Consider the following 17,715-nt stretch of genomic DNA (forward strand, 5'->3'; position numbering starts at 1 on the left):
TGTACAGAGATCCAATGGCTTAAATGGACATGATACACTTTAAAACTAAGAGAACTTGAAGTCAAAGGAATGGGAAATCTAATGCAATAAAGAAACACAGACCAAACTGCAAAATTTTCATACGCTATATTAAGCATTGTGACCTTTAGTCTAAAACTAAAGGAGACCATTAAATGAGCTTATGTGAATATTGGAGTGGGAAAGGAACATGGTGACCATATTTGCAGTGGGAAGTCCTTGTAGATCACCCGTATGCCCAGGAAAAACTGCCATCATGAAAATTCCTCAGAATTCAATGTGCTCACCTACTTCCTATGAATTCCTGCAGGCTCTAGGTCTAGGATGTATCTAATTAGATAGCAATAAAAGAAGTAATAACAACAAATGCCCACCTAAATGAGGTCCCCCACCACCCGACCATTTATTTCACCACCAGTAGTTTTTAATGCGACCTTGTGATTGCGAAGTCACTTTAAGAACACAGTTTACCACCTTGAAATAGTGAATATCAAAATTTATATTGGAGCTGTGTAAAACCACCCGTGTAACACTGGAGACCAGCGTAATGCATCTATTTCACATTTTAAGAAATAGCCGAACGGCTCATTTGCAGTCAGTCATGATTTAAGATTAGGTCCTTGGCCATTACACATCAGCACCAAGGCACATACAAGGCATACAAATCATAGGAGGAGGACGGGCCGTTTGAAGGCCTGACCCAACATTATCTCTGTGGTATTGGGGTCGTGAACCTGTCGATCAACACTGTAGATTCTAGGGAAAAGGGAGAGTCTTTAAATCTAAAAATAACACCACATCAGCCTTCTAGAGACTAAAGACCAACAGTGTTGGAATGTATAATGAGGCAGAACTTGATCCAACAGGAAAGTAGCCGCATGAGGTGAGCAGCATCCCCGTCTCAGAAAACAATACATCAAACTTGGCCTTTGTTTCAGTTTATAAATGGGATACCTTGCAGCAGTGATTTTCAACTGGTGTGCTGCAGGAATTTTTAAAACATGCAATACCTTACTATTTAGTCAGGGGCACCGATCTCTTTCCCCTTAGATTATCAAATAAAGAAAACAATAGGCAACACAACAATAGCCATCCAGTGGGAATGAGTCAAAATTATACCCATTTTTGGTCAGATCAGCAAAAAATATTGTTTGGTGTGCCTCAGAATTTTAGTATTTAGTTTATGTGTGCCATGAGATGAGAAGGGTTGAAAATCGCTGCCTCAGACTGTTTTCCATGAGAAGTTAAAAGTGTTACCTTGTCACACGGGGTGCTGACAAGAGGAAGGAAGAGGAGGAAGAGAAGGTAAAAAGAAGGGGGAGGGACTGGTAGAGAATAAACTGCCTGAAAGAGAACTAAGGAAGGACCTCTGATCTCTAGCTGCCCCTGACTTACTGTGAACCCCTGGACAAGTCACTTCTCCCTAATGATGCAATAGCCCACCTCCAAGGGCTATAGGAAAGATCAAGTAAATATAGACATCATCCCTAATGACACAGAAAACACTAACCTCAACTCAGTTAAAAGCTGAGCAAAAAGTCTGAGCTTCCCTTGCAGGGTGTTGGGCTTCTGAGGACAAAATGCAAAGAATTCAAGAAAAGTGTATCATGCATTCCCCAACTCCTTCCTTGCTTATGCTTCAGTGACAGTGTCAGAGCTGGAGAGCAGGTGTTAGAAAAAGTGCACTGAGCAACCGAGTGAATCAGGTGTCCTGCTGAGGACATACCAGGACATAACACAGCTGTTTACCTCCAGTGGAAATAAAACCCCATGCGGGTCATAAGGGCACTCTGAGTGTCCCAAAGAAGCCAGCTGATGCCCTACCACCCGACCCCCGCCAAGCCTGTGAGTTCCTATGTGTGAAATTCGCTGTCAGGAAAGCAATGCCCTCAGACTAATGGACATTAATGAGTACAGATGTAGCGTGACATTCCTGGGGAAGAGTTAGAGATGGCATCACACAGGCCCTGGGAGGAGAAGGGAAATTATTTCCACTCTAATTGCCCAGGAAAACCCTCAGGTGAGGGCCCAGGCACATTAACCCACTGGTTTAATGGCTCTGGAACTACTGCCAGGAGAGGCACTCACAAGAAGTTCCGAAGGATGAACTGAGGGCCAAAAGTCAATTGGATTTGAGGTCAGAGCTGGGGAAAGAGTGCAGAGAAACTTTTTTCTTCCAAGCCTCACACCCCATCCTTACAAGAACCCCTCAAAGAAGAACAGCAGACAAGAACAGCTATAAATTTGTTTCCTTGCTTCCAACTGCTCTGGCTGTGATTATTTATAACATTAATTTAATTAAAGTTTCCATAGAGATAGATGAATTTCTTTACGGTAGTGTGCAAAATCAATTCTTTTCAATGGCAACATCAGTACCCTTGGTCTAAGTAGAAAACTAATGGATATTTGGAATTTTTTTTCAATTAAAAAGTGCTCATGGCTCATGCATTTTTTATTCCCCAATGCTCTTTTCTAATGAGTGAGGCATAAAGGAATAGAGACAACTAATATATAAATGTACATTTTTTTAAATATAGGTTTCATAATATGTATTGTTCTGGTTTGACTTTTTATTTTCTCTTTGTTTTCCTGTAAAACAAAAATAACCATGAATATCCATCACAAAAGGACAGAGTAAAATTATAACAATGAAGATGCAAGCATCGATATCTTTTCCTACAAGAAAACATTTATTTCTCTTTGAGTCTATTTCCCTTCCATTTGTCCTGTACAGACCAGGTCCATACCGACACAATACAATGCAAAATGTGTCTGAAGGCATGTATATGAAATCACTAGAAGGTTGGCTTAGAGTGAGGACACTGCTGTCTTATCTTCCTCTCTATCCTAATATAGCTTGGGCCCCATGTAGGCAATAAAGTGCCTTCTTGTCAATATACTCATCGCCTCAGGTAGCCAGCAAACCCCATGTAAAGTTTTATTCTATTGTATTTCTTTCTATTTGCAACTTTGAAAGCCTGAGAGTACAGGTTGCTAGGGTGAGATGTAGGGCACTCTTCGTCATCCACTTCAATTAATCTTTTCACCTCCTACCTCTGTCTGCCATTGAGGTCATGGTTAACCAAAGGTATATTTAAACCCATCAGGGAACAAGTGGAAAAAATAAAGGTTCTTGAAAAGACAAAATGAGAAAAGGTCTTCTACTGATGTCATTACAAGACAGGGTAAAGTTAAACTTGGAACCCACCTAAGGTGGTTGAAATTAATAAGCCACAGGGTACACAGCATGGGAAGAAGTGGTGGGGGGGACGTCAATAAAATGAAACATCCAACACAGTAATGTTTGAACAATTAACAACCACTCCCTACTTTGTCAAAGGATCTATAACTTTGAATGTATTACATTGGCTACCTTGATCTTCAGATTCATTCTCTTCCATTATTTAAATCTCTACAGTTTGGCTGCAAAGTATTTTTCCCATTCAGAGAACGTGTTATGTCTTTCAACAGTACAACTATCCATCATCTGCTGGCTATAGTACACTGCTCTATCTTGTAAGTCACCAAACTACCAAGGTCCCCATGGCCAGGGAAGCCTGCATGCCCACACCCCACCCATCCCCAAAGGCTGTCCACTGTCACATGTCTGGGGCAATGAACACTGGAGTACATGGTGGAGAGAAAAAGACACCAACATCCCTTAGCCTCCAAAAATGCATATTTGGCATTTACTCCAGCAAGGAGGATGCAAGTGAGAATAAAAGAGATGGTCTTCTAGGTTAAGTAGTCTTTGCTCACTAATAGTATGTTGCACTGTCTACCCACATTTCAATTCAGATGATTCAACCCCCCTGATGGTCTACTACAAAAGTGGCTCTGTGAAGATGGCATGCTGAGTTGCTCTCCATAGTCCTGAAGGTGTGTGGGCAAGGGGGCGGGGGAGAGAGAAGTGCATGCCCTTTAATTAAGTATCTGAGGTGCCCAGGTCAAAGTTGGGAATCACCTAGTCCTAGCCCCTTATTATATACCTAGAGAGCGAAATAAATAACTTTCCCGAGACATACAAATTTAATTTCTTCTCAGCTCAAGTTTTCAGTCCAGAATACCTTTGTGCTAAAAGCCAAAATTTCAAAGTAGAAAAGCAAATAGTGCATCTTTTATTTAGGCGACCCAGGAAATTATAACAAATGAATTTTCCCACTCAGTAAAATTTCTCCTGGCAACCTGTACTCCAGGCTTTCAAAGTTGCAAATGGAAAAGACTAAAAAGAAACACAATAGAATCATCGCTTTACACAGGGGTTTGTTGGGTACTTGCGGCCATGGGTAGCTTAACAAGCTAGCACTTCATTGCATACACGGGGCCCAAGCTATATTAGGATAGAGAGGAAGATAAGATGGCATTTCCTACTCCTAGTGATTTCATCTACATGCCTTCAGACACATTTTGCGTTGTATTTTATTGGTATGGACATGGGTCTGTCTCTCCCTACAGGCTTTCCCTCACTGCCAACTTGATACCACTCTCCCATATACACTCTTCTCTCACTGACCCTATGATGGGCTTTGTAATACTTACAAGATGAACCTCATTCCAAGTACAATTCTTATGTGACTGGCACACAATCAAATCACACACTGGCAAAACTGTGAAGCTGCAGAAATTGTCATGCGCTCTCACTTGGGGTGGTAAGAAATGAAGAGCCTCTTCCACGTCCCCAGGAGCTCTCCCTTCTGTGATCTCCCAAACCTGACTGTCTCTACCAAGAATCAAGTAATCCATCATGTATTCCCTTGTGACCTCTTACACTGTTACTTAAATTTACACACGGGGATGTCCTGTCTTCCTAACTCGCTTGTCATATCTTCCTGGACAGAGGATCTGGTGCTGTTGGGTTAGCTGGACAGGAGGCATACACTGGCTTCTCAATTTAATTTTGGTCCATTTGATGATGAGTCTTGGGCATGTGTTCCTGTTCGTGACGTGAATAATATATCAGTGCGGGAATCAGGAGATTGAGAGTCTTGGCCTGGCCCTCTTGGAAGCTGTAACCTTTGATAGTCATTTCTTAACTTCCCTCTCCTGATTGTAAATGAAAATGTTGTTATGAAATCAATGCAGTACATTATACATGTCGCTTAACTACCTTAGGGAATGGGAGTTCTAACAAGATGTTTGTAAATACTTCAGGAGCTCCCTCGAAAGTAAGATGCCATATCCTCATAGTTCATAATGAAAACCTAGAGCTACAAGCAGATGCTCACATCCTGGAGTTACTCTGAAATGTTAGACAGACACCTTGAATTACTGACTTGTTCAGTGATTTACAGTAAGTTTATTTTTCTGGTTATGCATATGCAAAAATTGAATGTGCTCCTCAGTGAAAAAACAGCATGTGTTACACAGAAAATCTCATATGTTTATTGTCTAAACTATAATCACTGAGTTAACCCCTTGTCAGAATGACTATCAACATGCAGGGGTGTGTGTGTGGGGGGGGGGGGGTGCGTGTGTGTGTGTGTGTGCACACTGCACACACTTGCACAGTCTGAACTAATGAGGCGAGAGTTCGGAGCTCGGTTGCAATGTGACTGTGGGAGAGAATTTTTCCCAGCACTGGGGGAAGAGGAGGTTGGCTTAGAGTGAGGACACTGCATATGGCAAAACGTGCTGCCGAAGGCTAGGTGAATGTACCATTTAATTACCAACACCTTTGAGTCCAACCCTTAGCTGTCAAGAACCTCAGCTCCACTGTCACTTCAAGACCAGATGCTGGGAGTGACTATTTGCAGTTCTCTCCACTGCTCAGCTGCTAATAGGCGCTGTCAATTCAGCCTGCACACAAGGCTCAGTCCGAGTCCACGCTTTCTCTGAATCCAGGGAACAGGGCTGGTCACTGCTGGGGCGCTGGAGGTTTCAGAGTTTAAAAATGACTGAATGAATAAGCTATGAACTTCTCGATAGCAAGGACTCTGTACCCTCCACAACCTGGCAGGGATAGTGCATCCAATACATTAATGTGATGGGTTGAGGGATCATTAAAAGTCACCAAATAAAGACAAGGAATGAAAATTCCTTTTGTGGTGAAGGAGAAAGAACAATCGGGCACTAATCGCGCATCAGTGGATTCTGATCTTTGAGTGATGGGGACAGGCTGCCGGGTGAGCTGGGAATGGAGAGGGAGAATCTGAGGAAGGTGAGGCCAGGTCTCTCTAGACTTTGTTGGAAACTATTAATATAAAGGCAGTAGGTGGAAAACCCACGGCAGTGGAGATAAGCAGTCTGGCCACCCGACTGAACGATCCCTTTCATGTTTCTAGCTTGAGGTAAGCTGCTACCCACACTTCGGGAGCTTTTAGTTAGGCCCAGCTAAACAGCTGAAGCTGAGAGAAAGGTGTCAGTCTTGGTAGCAGGCAGAAAGTGTTGAACTGCTGGCAAAAATAGCAGTCGCTTTCCTTTGACAATTTGTGTAATCAGGTCAAAAAAGACTCTGTTTCTCAATTCTATCCTTAAAAAGGTGGAAAATCCTGCCACACATGCAGTGCCTCAGAGCAATGGAGGTGCCTGGGAAATTATTTCCACCTATTTTCACATGTTCTTATGATCCCCGCACCTTCTGCAGCAGCTCTCCCCAGGGAAGGCTCCCTGGTGTGGCCGTGACTATGTCCTGGGAAGTACATGAGTTACACAGGTGGCATGGAGGGGTGGGGAGATCCCAGTTCAAAGTTTTGGCTCTATGCTTATTACATTATGTGATTGAGACCGAGTTGCTTATCTTCTCTGAGCCTTTTAATTCCAAATCTGGGACTAATAAAAGTGTCTCCACGTGGCTATCCTAAGGAATATCATGCTGAGGACATGAACTAGCCTGTTGTAAGTACCCAATACATGTAGGGTCCTTCGCCACCCCATGATAATGCAATGGGTTCTGTTCATAAGATTCCACATCTTACTGAACAACTCCAATGATCAGCAACAAAAAAACATATAGGAGGAAAATACTAGAAAGGAGAAAACTGCTCACACTGCACCAAGCTCTTGCCTTTTCTCAGTTCCAAGTCCAAGGCCAATGGGCCCCACTGATGGGCTAAAGAGCAGAGGGGCTAGAGCAGACACACATGCATCAGATTTAGGTCCGAATCCTAGCACTGCCACTTATGAGCAGCGGAATTGCAGACAAATAATGCAACCTCAGTTCCATCATTTGAAAATGAGAAAAATAACAGCATTGAATGTGGGGTGAATGAATTATGTAAAATGCTTAATTAGCACTGTGCCTAACACAGTCATCATGCAATAAGTCTTCTCTATCACAACACCATTGATCATCTAACAGGTAGGACTCTAGTGGATGACAGGTAGAGAAAAATAAGATAGCATAACTCTAAAGTAAAAGGAATCAAAAAGTAAGAATCTTCTGATGGGATGAAATGTATAGCTTAGAGTAAAAATTCAGCTGTAGTGAAATTCATTCTCCTGGGAGGGTAGCCAGGATTAGGAGGAGGAAACCAGTATCTCGACAAGGAAACCAGAGCTACCTCCACTCTAACTCAGCCAGTGCTGGCCAGGAAGAAATTTGTGAAGAACATAAGCTTGTTTTATGCACTAGGTACTACCTTCTCCTTAATCTTCCCTCCTCCCTACTGGGGTCTGCTTCGGGTACTTAGTTTCTGAGGGAACCCCATTTATTCGTTGCACCCCAGCATCTCCTCTGGCTTATCCCCTCTAGCTAACCTCATGGTTTTGAAATGCCAGTCCATGCACCAAGTCTCACTGCCTGCATTAAACACTACATGTAGAGCTTGCTAAAAATATGCCTTCTCAGTTTCCAGCCCTCAGGGTCTGATCCAGTGGGTCACATGGGGCCTGGTTTCCCATGTATTTTCTTAGAGGTTCCCCAATAATTCTTACATGCAATCAGGTTTGGGAACTATGTTTCTAGACTTCCTACACCAAAATCAAAATTTACCTCTTCTATGGCCCAGTCATTCTGAGCCTTTCTTTCCCCTGACCTTTCTGAAAAACTCATTTGTGTCTGGGCCCATGAATCATCAACTGGCAACAACTTTATTTTTCTCCTCCAAGATCTTACACAAAGGACAACATGTTATGGCATGAACCAAAGTATGAAAAATTTCAAGAGAAGGGAAAGAATATTTATAATCCCCTCAATCCATTCTTTATCAATAGAGCGGACCTTAGAATATATTGCAGATTCCAACTCTCCCATACTCTCCCCAACTTTCTAGGTAGAGAGGTCAAGGTAGCCAAGAAGGACATACCGTGAATGAAAGTTTGGAGACAAAGAGGCACCAGAGATGTGCAGAATAAATAATCACAATATCAACAACCACCATCTAATGAACACCAAAGGCCAAGCACCACCCTAAACACTTCACATGGATCATTTAACATTCCCATCTATGAGAATATGCTAGTATTATTATTTCCAGTTTCCAAATTTGAAAAACTGAGATGCAAAGAAATTAACGTGCCCAAATTCACACAGCTAACATATGGCTGAAGATGGGAGAAGAAGACATCTCGTGGGGACCAGAGAATTGCTGAAGTCATGAGACCTTAGCTTAGCAGAGACATAGCCTCTCTCCTCTTTATTCTACTCCAGACAGAAGAATACTGGGGGAGGAGAATAAATTTTGGAAGGAGAAAGCAAAAAATTGCATAGCAAGAAAACAGCAGTGTCTCCAGGAGTTCTCAGTTGGGAATTACTAAGTTAGGGCTTTGAGGCCTCTTTCTGGCTGAGGACATAGGAGGACATGCAAGGCCCTTCATCCACTCTCCCATTTGGGCACCATATGGGTGGTGGATGGGGGAGCAAGAGAACTACCAGATAGCCTTTGGCTCTAGAGAATTGAAGGAGATGATGAGCTCTTAAAGGTAGAAATGGAGATGGCAGCATGAGGCTGGCTTTATTCAAGCTGCCAAGCCCCAGACTGCAGGGTAAAAAGCCAGTGGTTTCTATGGAAACATTGTCCATGCACACATATTATATCTGGATAATTCTTCAGAAATCCAGAAAGTACCTTAAGTAGATGACATCAAAACGGACCAAGACTCACTTCACATGGTGGAACTTCCCTTAAAACTGACACTAGTTTCTGTTCTTTGCCCTTGTAGATCTTTTCTGCAAGAGACTACAGACCTAGAGTGGGGAATACATTAAATATCTCCTCATCAGAAGTGTAGTCTGCCCAGCTGGTATGGCTCAGTGGTTGAGTGCCAACCGATGAACCAAAAGGTCACGGTTCGATTCTCAGTCAGGGTACATGTCTGGGTTGTGGGCTCGATCCCCAGTGTGGGGTGTGCAGGAGGCAGCCGATCAATGATTCTCTCATCACTGATGTTTCTCTCTCTCTTTCTCTCTCTCTCTCTTTCTCTCTCCCTCCCTCCCTCTCCCTTCCTCTCTAAAATCAATAAAAATATATTTATTTTTTAAAAATAAGTGTAGTAGGGGGCTGAGTGACCTTGGATTATCCCTCCTTCTGTTGGGTTCCAGAAGGGAGGTTGTCCCCAACATGCCTGTTCTTTATTCTGGGCCCAAGGGAGCAAGTCCTGTGGCCGAACAGTTATTTTCACTTTGATAGTAACATTAATGAGAACTAACGATTCATGGGCAGTGCTTGCAATGCAAACATTTCTCTATAATAGGGCTCAGATCACTATCCAGAAGGATTTTCAGTGGGTTCTGGGGAGATGAAAACATTCCCCTTGACCACCATTACCCAGCTGCCCAGCTGCAAATGCTCCAATGGAGACCAATAGTCTCCTTTCTTCAGCTGGCAGTAAACCTGACCAATGACGGATATGGGGTACGGTATTTCCTTCACACCCCAACCCACCACCTCCTATGAAACCCTCAGACCTCATAAATAGTCCTGCCATCCTCGAACGAGCTGGAAGGCTCATTCCTCTGCAGAGAATGGATGGTATCAAAGATTCAAAGACCAGTCTCTTAAAAAGCCTCCATTTGGAAAAGATATTTAAGCAAAGCTGTGCCTGATGAAGTGAAATAGAATTAGCCGCCTCAGTAGCACAGGCTTCTCAGATTCATTCTGAGGCTGGCTGGCTTATTCGCATCCAAGGGGAATGAACTGAACAACAATACATCATAGTTAACTGTGATCACAGCTCCATGGAATTTCCGACGGTGCCTGCAGTACACTGAGGTGCACTTACTGTTCCCCAATCTGTAATCAACCTTTTGTACGTTTGTTCCTAATCACAGGATATGGTTTCATCCTAATGAACTGTTTTCTTAGCGTTTTACCGTTGGTCATTTCAGCACATCTAAATGGCCTACTCGGTAGGTTAAATTACCATGAGGGTCCCTTGGTTTCTGTTTCCCGGCAAAGCTGAAAGGGGCTTGATTTCTCCCCTTTCCCATGGCTCGATTTCCAGAACAGATCATGAAAGATGAAAGATCAAAGGCAAAGACGTACCTGTTGCAGTCAACATGGAGGAGGAGGTGAGAGGCGCTAACTGACAGCGCGAGCTTGTGCCACTGTCCATCTGCCATCCGGTACGGAAGGGCCTCCGTCCTGGGCTTCCCATTATGTATGTAATGATACCGGATCTCATCCCTCAGACCACTGCTCTCCAGTTCAAAATAGCTGTATGTAGAGCAACAAAAACTGGTTTTATTTTCCTTCCAGACATCACAGGCATAATCAGTCCTTGCTACTTACTAGCTTACAACCACATTACTCAGAAACTAAAATTAGTGAAACATGACACAATGAGCTACATCCCAAAATCAATGGGACCACATGGAACCCAATTCACCTATTGTCTGAGGGGCCTTTTAGTGACACACCTTGAGCCTCTGAAATGGGCATTGATCTACTGTAATGTAACTGGCCACAAACTAATTAGCAAAGTGCTGGGCAGTGTCTCTTAAATACCTAAAAACAGTTAGATCCCTCTTTCTGTTGTCTAAAAAAGACCATGTGGAATGGACTTATGTTATTTTTATTACTGCCATTTTTACTTTTTCAAGAATTAGAGAAAAATAGAAGTCATGTTGGGTATCAGGGATTCAAATAAACTGTCAGAGTGAAGACAGTGAAGAGATTAGTAAGGCTTTTTTATCTTTTACTTCTCCCTGTACAGAAAGCTGTAAGTGACCACTATTCCTAGATATGTAGAGGAGGAAACGCTGAAGCTACTCACATATGGACCAGAATTTCAAATCATCTCATCATGGAATAAAACATGCAATTGAGTTGATTCTTTGCCCAGATTGTGATCATGTTTCCAGATCCATGAAAAACTCTTAGCACCACCACTGTGGTCAGCGCTTCAGTCATAAAACACAACCGGGACTTGGGGACACCCCTCAGACACACAGCAGGGCTGACACTTTCACAGGTGGCAGACCCATCTGTCTCCTGTGTTCTCCTGAAATGTGTCATCATCACTGGGCTTAATCTCACTGTCAAGCATGGCATTGGGCCTTTAACATACACTATCTAACTTATCACCTGCAAAAACCTATCAGGCTGATATTATTTTTTAACCATTAAAAACTGAGATTCTGGCCCTGACTGGTTTGGCTCAGTGGATAGAGCATCGGCCTGCAGACTGAAGGGTCCCAGGTTCGATTCCGGTCAAGGTCATATACCATAGTTGTGGGCACATCCCCAGTGGGGGGGGGGGGGGGGTGTAGGAGGCAGCTGATCGATGTTTCTAACTCTCTATCCCTTTCCCTTCCTCTCTGTAAAAAATCAATAAAATATATATTTTTTAAAAAACTCAAAATAGAAAACAGCAAAGTCTGTTAATACATTCATAAGACTTTAAAGGGAAAAAAACTGAGATTCTAGAATTCAATAGCATACCCACGTCAGGATTTAAACTCAGGTCTCAAGTTGACGGCCTATGTACTTTCTACCAGTTTTCTGCCCATCTCAGAGGCAGGAGAAAAAGTAGTAAGGATGGTCTCAACTGGCACTATCTCGCAGCAACTCATTCATATAAACTCAAGAACTACTCGCCTAGACGGGTAACCTGGCTCAATCCCCAGACTTGGAAGGACCTACTGCTTCTCCTCTCATCCATTGAGTTGTCCTGACCCCATTAGCCAGATTGTATTTAATCTAAATCATGAAATGCACCTTCTATGAGAACCGTAATGAATATATCATGAAACTCAGCCTCTATTATTCATGACCCCCAAATCTCACATCACAGAAAAAGGCATATTTCTTGAGCATCTTTCACAGAGATCTTCCCAAGAGAGCAGGGCAAGGGGAAGCAGAGTTAAGACCAGCCTCTGACCCATTGCATTTGCAGGAGGCAAAGAGTCAGGCCCAAGGTCAGGTATACGATGGCAGCGGGTTCCTGGGCCCACATACATACTTATTAGTAATAAGAAACAATACATATTTTATAAGACTATAAAAGAAGAAGTCCCTTAACAGAGAAGATACTCATTTTAGGAGGATCCTCCAAGCAGCTAGGACATTAGAAGAATCAAACAATCAGAGAACTCAAAGATCAAGAAGACCTTATAGATTACCTGGTCATTCATTAATTTATTCAAGACATTACTAAACACACAATGAAGGACTTAAAAAAAAAAGATTTAAATATAGATTCTGTTCTCAAGATGCTTTGAGACTAATAGGGAAATAAAATATATATATCTCCCATAAAACACTAGAAACTGGCTTAAGAAAAAGGAACGGGAGGCATTTCATGAGTGACTGTCAAGCGCCAGCAGTGGGCCAAGTGCTTTCATAAACATCTCATTTCATTTCTTCAAGGGAGATATTATTATCCCTGTATTACAGAGGAGTTCACATATGATCAGAGATATCAAATACCTCGCGCAAAGGCAACACAGCTCCTAGACAGAAAATCAGCATGATTTTAAATTTGAGACCTTAACAAGAGTAACATATTGTGAGAAATCTCTCAGTTACTTTACTTCGACAAATAAGCTATTGCTGAGGGAATGAACATGACCTTGAAATGACATCAATAAATAACAATGAAAAAATAAAATAGAAATAAATAACGATGAGAAATGCTCAGAGAGGTCACCTGATGGAATCATTTAAAAAAAAAAAAAAGAGGCAGATCAATCTCACCAGATTTAATCATTATCTCTGGGGTTATGGCCTCATTGAGCAAGTGCTCAATGTATTATAAACAGATCTCTCTTTTTTACATTTTTATTGAATTTATTGGGGTGACATTGGTTAAATAAAATTATATAGGTTTCAGGTGTATAATTCTATAATGCATCATCTGTATAGTGTATTTGTGTTCACCACCCAAAGTCAAGTCTCCTTCTGTCACCATTTATCCCCCCTTTACCTCCTCCACCCACCTCATTTTTTTGATGCGATTGTAAATGGGTCTGTTTTCTTAGTTTCCCTTTCCAATAGTTCATTACTGGTATATAAAATGCAACTGATTTCTAGATATTTCTTTTGTATTGTGCTACTTTACTCAATTCAATGATCAGTTCTAGTAGTTTTCTGGTGGAATCTTTTAGGGTTCTCTATATATAGTATCATGTCATCTGCACAAACGGATCTTTTAAAGATCACTTTAGAAAGCATCGGAGTCAGTGGTCACCTTGGGGGAATCACAAATAATCAGAAATCTTCCCTATTGTTAGGCAAATGGATACCTGTGTCTTTATGTAAGTTTCTGACAGCATCACACAAATTCAGAGTGGTGTCAAACAACTTGAATGAAAATCAGGATGATGTGTTTTGTATTTTAAAAATATGTAGCTGACTGCTGAAGTGGCCCTAGGGATGACAAAGGCACTAGGCAGCTGAGTTTTATCTGGATAAAATTGTTTCATAGATGCTGGGAGGGGAATGAGACAATATTTCTGAGCAGTAACCCTCAGCTAACAGAGATGCGAGGCTGAGTCATAAGAGCAACTTGGAAGAGATGGTCATCTGGCCTGATGGCTCTGGGCTGTAGCCTTGAGGGAGGACTCGGGATTTATAGCAGAGTTCTGTTATTCAAGGTATGGTCCACAGCTGAGCAGCATCATTGCCTGTGAAAATTCAGATTCCGGGGCCCCCACCCAGACCAACTTGAATAGGGATCTGCATTTTAATAAGACCCCCAGATGATTCATGTGCACTAGAGTTTAAGAAGCACTGCAGTGAGTACACCAGGTGCTGAATCTTCCTGGCAGCTGGTCACGATGGGGAGCAGAAGCCTGATGCTATGAACAAGTGAGTTCCAGCCCTGTTGTGCTACCAAGGAGATGAAGGGCCTGGAAGAGACTGTAAGCAAGTGCCTACTGAGTTCTCTGACCTGCCTAGTCCTCTCTTCAGGCCTCAAGTGCTTTAGGGTCTTTGAGGGGTTGAGGGAGGGGGACAGCTGGATAAGTGATTAAATCACCAGCCAGATTGTGTGAGCAGCATTTCTCCCCTAAGCCTTGGACCTCAGCCATGTGTGATGTTCCAATGACCTGCTTGGGCTCCCAGAAAAGCCTGTTCATCCTGCAAATATTTGAAAACAGCAATGATTTCTATTGCTAAGTTCTCTTCTTCAGACCAATCTCCCTGGTGTCTTCCTATATATTTCTATCTTCTACCTGGAATAAGAGGCTATCCTGAACAAGGATGCTGCCTTACCCTTCTTTGCAGATGCTTCCCCATGCTGGTTCCATGCCTTAAATACGTCATCCAGGCATAAAGACACTTTCTCTGGGCTACACACAACTATGTCTGCATTCTAACACTACAGTGGCCTTTCCATCATCTGACCAGCAAGTGCTTTCACACAAAATGCTACTTGTATTAACATACTTAAATGTTGTTAAACCTAAGCCCTTGCTCAAGTGCTAGGCAGACCCTATCTAGAATCAACGGGATTGCCCACTACTGGGATAATGAAGAGAAAGCACCAAAAACAGTAAGGGCATACTGTGCCCTACTTAACATCAGGGGCTTCGTGGTCTATGTGGGGAAAAGCGATGGCACAATTTTTAAGTAAATACATAGTAGTGCAAAGAGCACTGGCCCCAGGATGCAGAGACTCAATTTCAACCTTAAACCTGTTACAGACATCCATGAAATCTTTGGCAAATATGCCCATGCATCTCTGTGCCTCAGTTTCTCCTATCCAATAAAGTGAGTAGCTCTGATCTCCTGGAAAGGGCCTTAGAATCTAAGGCAGGAAAAAGGACAGGGCAGGAAGAAGCTTCACTCTCATTGGTTCTACAAGTTGGAGTTTACCATAAGATCTCACTTGTATAAAAGAGGCACCCCCCCCCCCCCGCCTTTACAAAAATAGTCTGAAACAATGGAACTCAATAAGCTTCAAGGCCCAGCTCAGGTCTAAATTCCTACACTACTTTGCAAAGTGATAAACTCTATAAGAAACCAAATAATTGATTGGTCAGCTAGTTTCACGCTATCTTTGACTCTTCTGACAGTGCTCAGGTTCCAGGCTCGTTAGCAGCCTGGTGATGAGAGGACAGGAGATTGCAGATATAGCTGACATAGATAACATTCAGGGCCCCCCCCCCCTGCTCCCAGGGCACACATGAGACCATAGTTTCCAGGCCCCTTGACTCTCAGAGGGACCTCACAACTAGTGATGACCAACAAAACATGAGCAGAGGTGCTGTGTGTGGCCAAGGCTAGGGAGTTAAGAGGCTGTGCCTTACCCAGTCAGTTGCAAAGGGTTGAATAGCGGATTCTGAAGCCTTAGTGAGTGGTGGTGTCATTAAATGGAATAAATCTGGGTCCTTAATTAACTGTATGAAGCAGAAACACCATTCCTAACACTGAACTAGAACTAAACTAAAATAAAGTGTTAACGATAATAATCCACAGAGATTTAGTGGTTCGTAGATTTAGAGGTTATTAGATAGACAACCTTAACTCATTAAAGAGAGATACAGGAACATGAAACTGAGGAAAGGCAACAACTGAGAAGTAACCATGGACACGAAGCTATTGCTAGACTATAAATAGAAAGAAATTGCAGGCGGCATGAATACAGTCATCTCCTGTCCTGTGTAACACAGATAATCTCCATGGTGTGGACTAAATACTCTGTTTGGCGAATGGTATTTTTTAAAAAATACCCACAACATTATCTCCCACCTCACATAGTCTTCTGCAATGTACTCTTGACATTCTTCCAACTGAAAGGTGGAATCTATGCCCCACACCTTGAATTTAGGTGGTCTTGTCAGTGCTTTAAGAAAAAACATCATGCTTGGTGACTACCAAGGCTAGGCCATAAAGCATGATGCATTTTCTATCTTGTTTGCCAGAACACTTGAGCCTGTAGCCCAGAGTCACTGTAAAAAGTGTGACTACCCTGAGGCCACCATGCTGTAAGGAAGCCCAAACCAGACTGGGGAGGCTGTCTATAGGTGCCCTGGTTGACAGCCAACTGTTATCCCAGCCAACCACCAGTATAAACCAGACCTATGAGTAAATACACCTCCAGATGGTTTTCCCAGCTGAAAGCACACACTGTGAAATATAGACAAGCCATCCTTCTGGACTCTGTCCAAATTGCTGACCCATAGAATCTGTGCACATAATAAGTTTGGGGATGGCTTGTTACATGTCAATAGAAATTGGAACACTATAAGTTCACATATACATGTTTTAAACCTTGAAAAATTGAAATTATAGTTTACATATATCCCTACTAAATGCCTGGGGTCATTGGCCAATGATCAAATCGCAAAGTGCCAATTTTCTGCTTACGCACCACAGACTTAAAACTATGCCTTTTCTCCTAACATCAGAAATGGAATTCTGCCCAAATAATGCAACTTAAACATCAATAAATCATATCTTTTAAAATGCATGGATTTCCGTAGCTATTTAAAGAAATAAATATCAAAGGAATACACTGGTAATCTTTCTAACTAATCCATCCTTTCTCTTGTGTCAAGTCCCAACATTTTGGCCTCAAACTTCATGGAAGTGACCACTTCAACAGTCCTTCTATACATAAGATTATCTTCTTTGGTTTCTAGCGCTAAGTTCTCTTCCAGTCTACAGAGTTATCTCAGTTAAAGAGATGTCGTAATTTACCTGGACAGACTTCCCTTTATTTCCCAAATCTTTTTCCTTCATTTGGAGCTATATGTTGTAGCATAAAGAATAATCTAGAAAAATTGTGCCTGGTGTGCAAGAGGCTTCAAGCCCTGCCTCAACCACGTAATCTCTGTGTGGATGGAAATAAGACACATCATTTCCCTATGCCTTCATTCTCCATCTAGTAGAAAATCATATCTACTTCATAGGTTTCTTTTGAGGAAAGAAATGACCTAACATTGGTGATTATTGGTGACTATAACGCTGGTGATTATGATTACCCTTCCTTCTTCTTTCTGCATCCCTGGAAAGGAACAGCCTCTCAGACTTGTGATGCTGCCTTTGCTCACAGAAAGGTGTTTCTCCGTCTTCCCCTTTCCCTTGTTTAGACTTTCCCAGTTGATTTTATTTCCAGTTGTGAACTTCCGTATCAGTTCTCTACTCAATCCTCTTAGCAAACATCTGACAAGAGATCACTGGTGACAGCAATTACAAACTGCCTCTGTTGTTGAAAAGAAAACATTCACTGCTAAATGAAATGTAAAAATAAGTTTCTTTACACCTATTCAAAACAGTTCCTTTGCAGCCTTAAAAAGCATGAGAGCAGCCATGCTGTCCTTACCAAAGGAAAGGCTGGTGGCTAACTTTCCCAAATGTTGACAGCCCAGAGAAA

At 42.3% G+C, this 17,715-nt stretch overlaps 1 protein-coding gene across 2 annotated transcripts in view; it reads right to left on the minus strand.

Moving 5' to 3' along the window:
* NELL1 (neural EGFL like 1) overlaps nucleotides 1-17,715 on the minus strand; it is a 683,273-nt gene that overhangs the window by 582,231 nt on the left and 83,327 nt on the right. For both annotated transcript variants that reach the window (XM_070428154.1, XM_070428155.1), the window contains exon 4: nucleotides 10,440-10,610. In XM_070428154.1, the coding sequence (XP_070284255.1) occupies nucleotides 10,440-10,610 (171 nt within the window). The remainder of the gene's footprint in view (nucleotides 1-10,439; nucleotides 10,611-17,715) is intronic.

The sequence above is a fragment of the Myotis yumanensis genome, unplaced genomic scaffold (assembly GCF_028538775.1).
Source record: "Myotis yumanensis isolate MYYU_CA2020_CCGP unplaced genomic scaffold, mMyoYum1.0.hap1 SCAF_10, whole genome shotgun sequence".
Classification (NCBI taxonomy): domain Eukaryota; kingdom Metazoa; phylum Chordata; class Mammalia; order Chiroptera; family Vespertilionidae; genus Myotis; species Myotis yumanensis.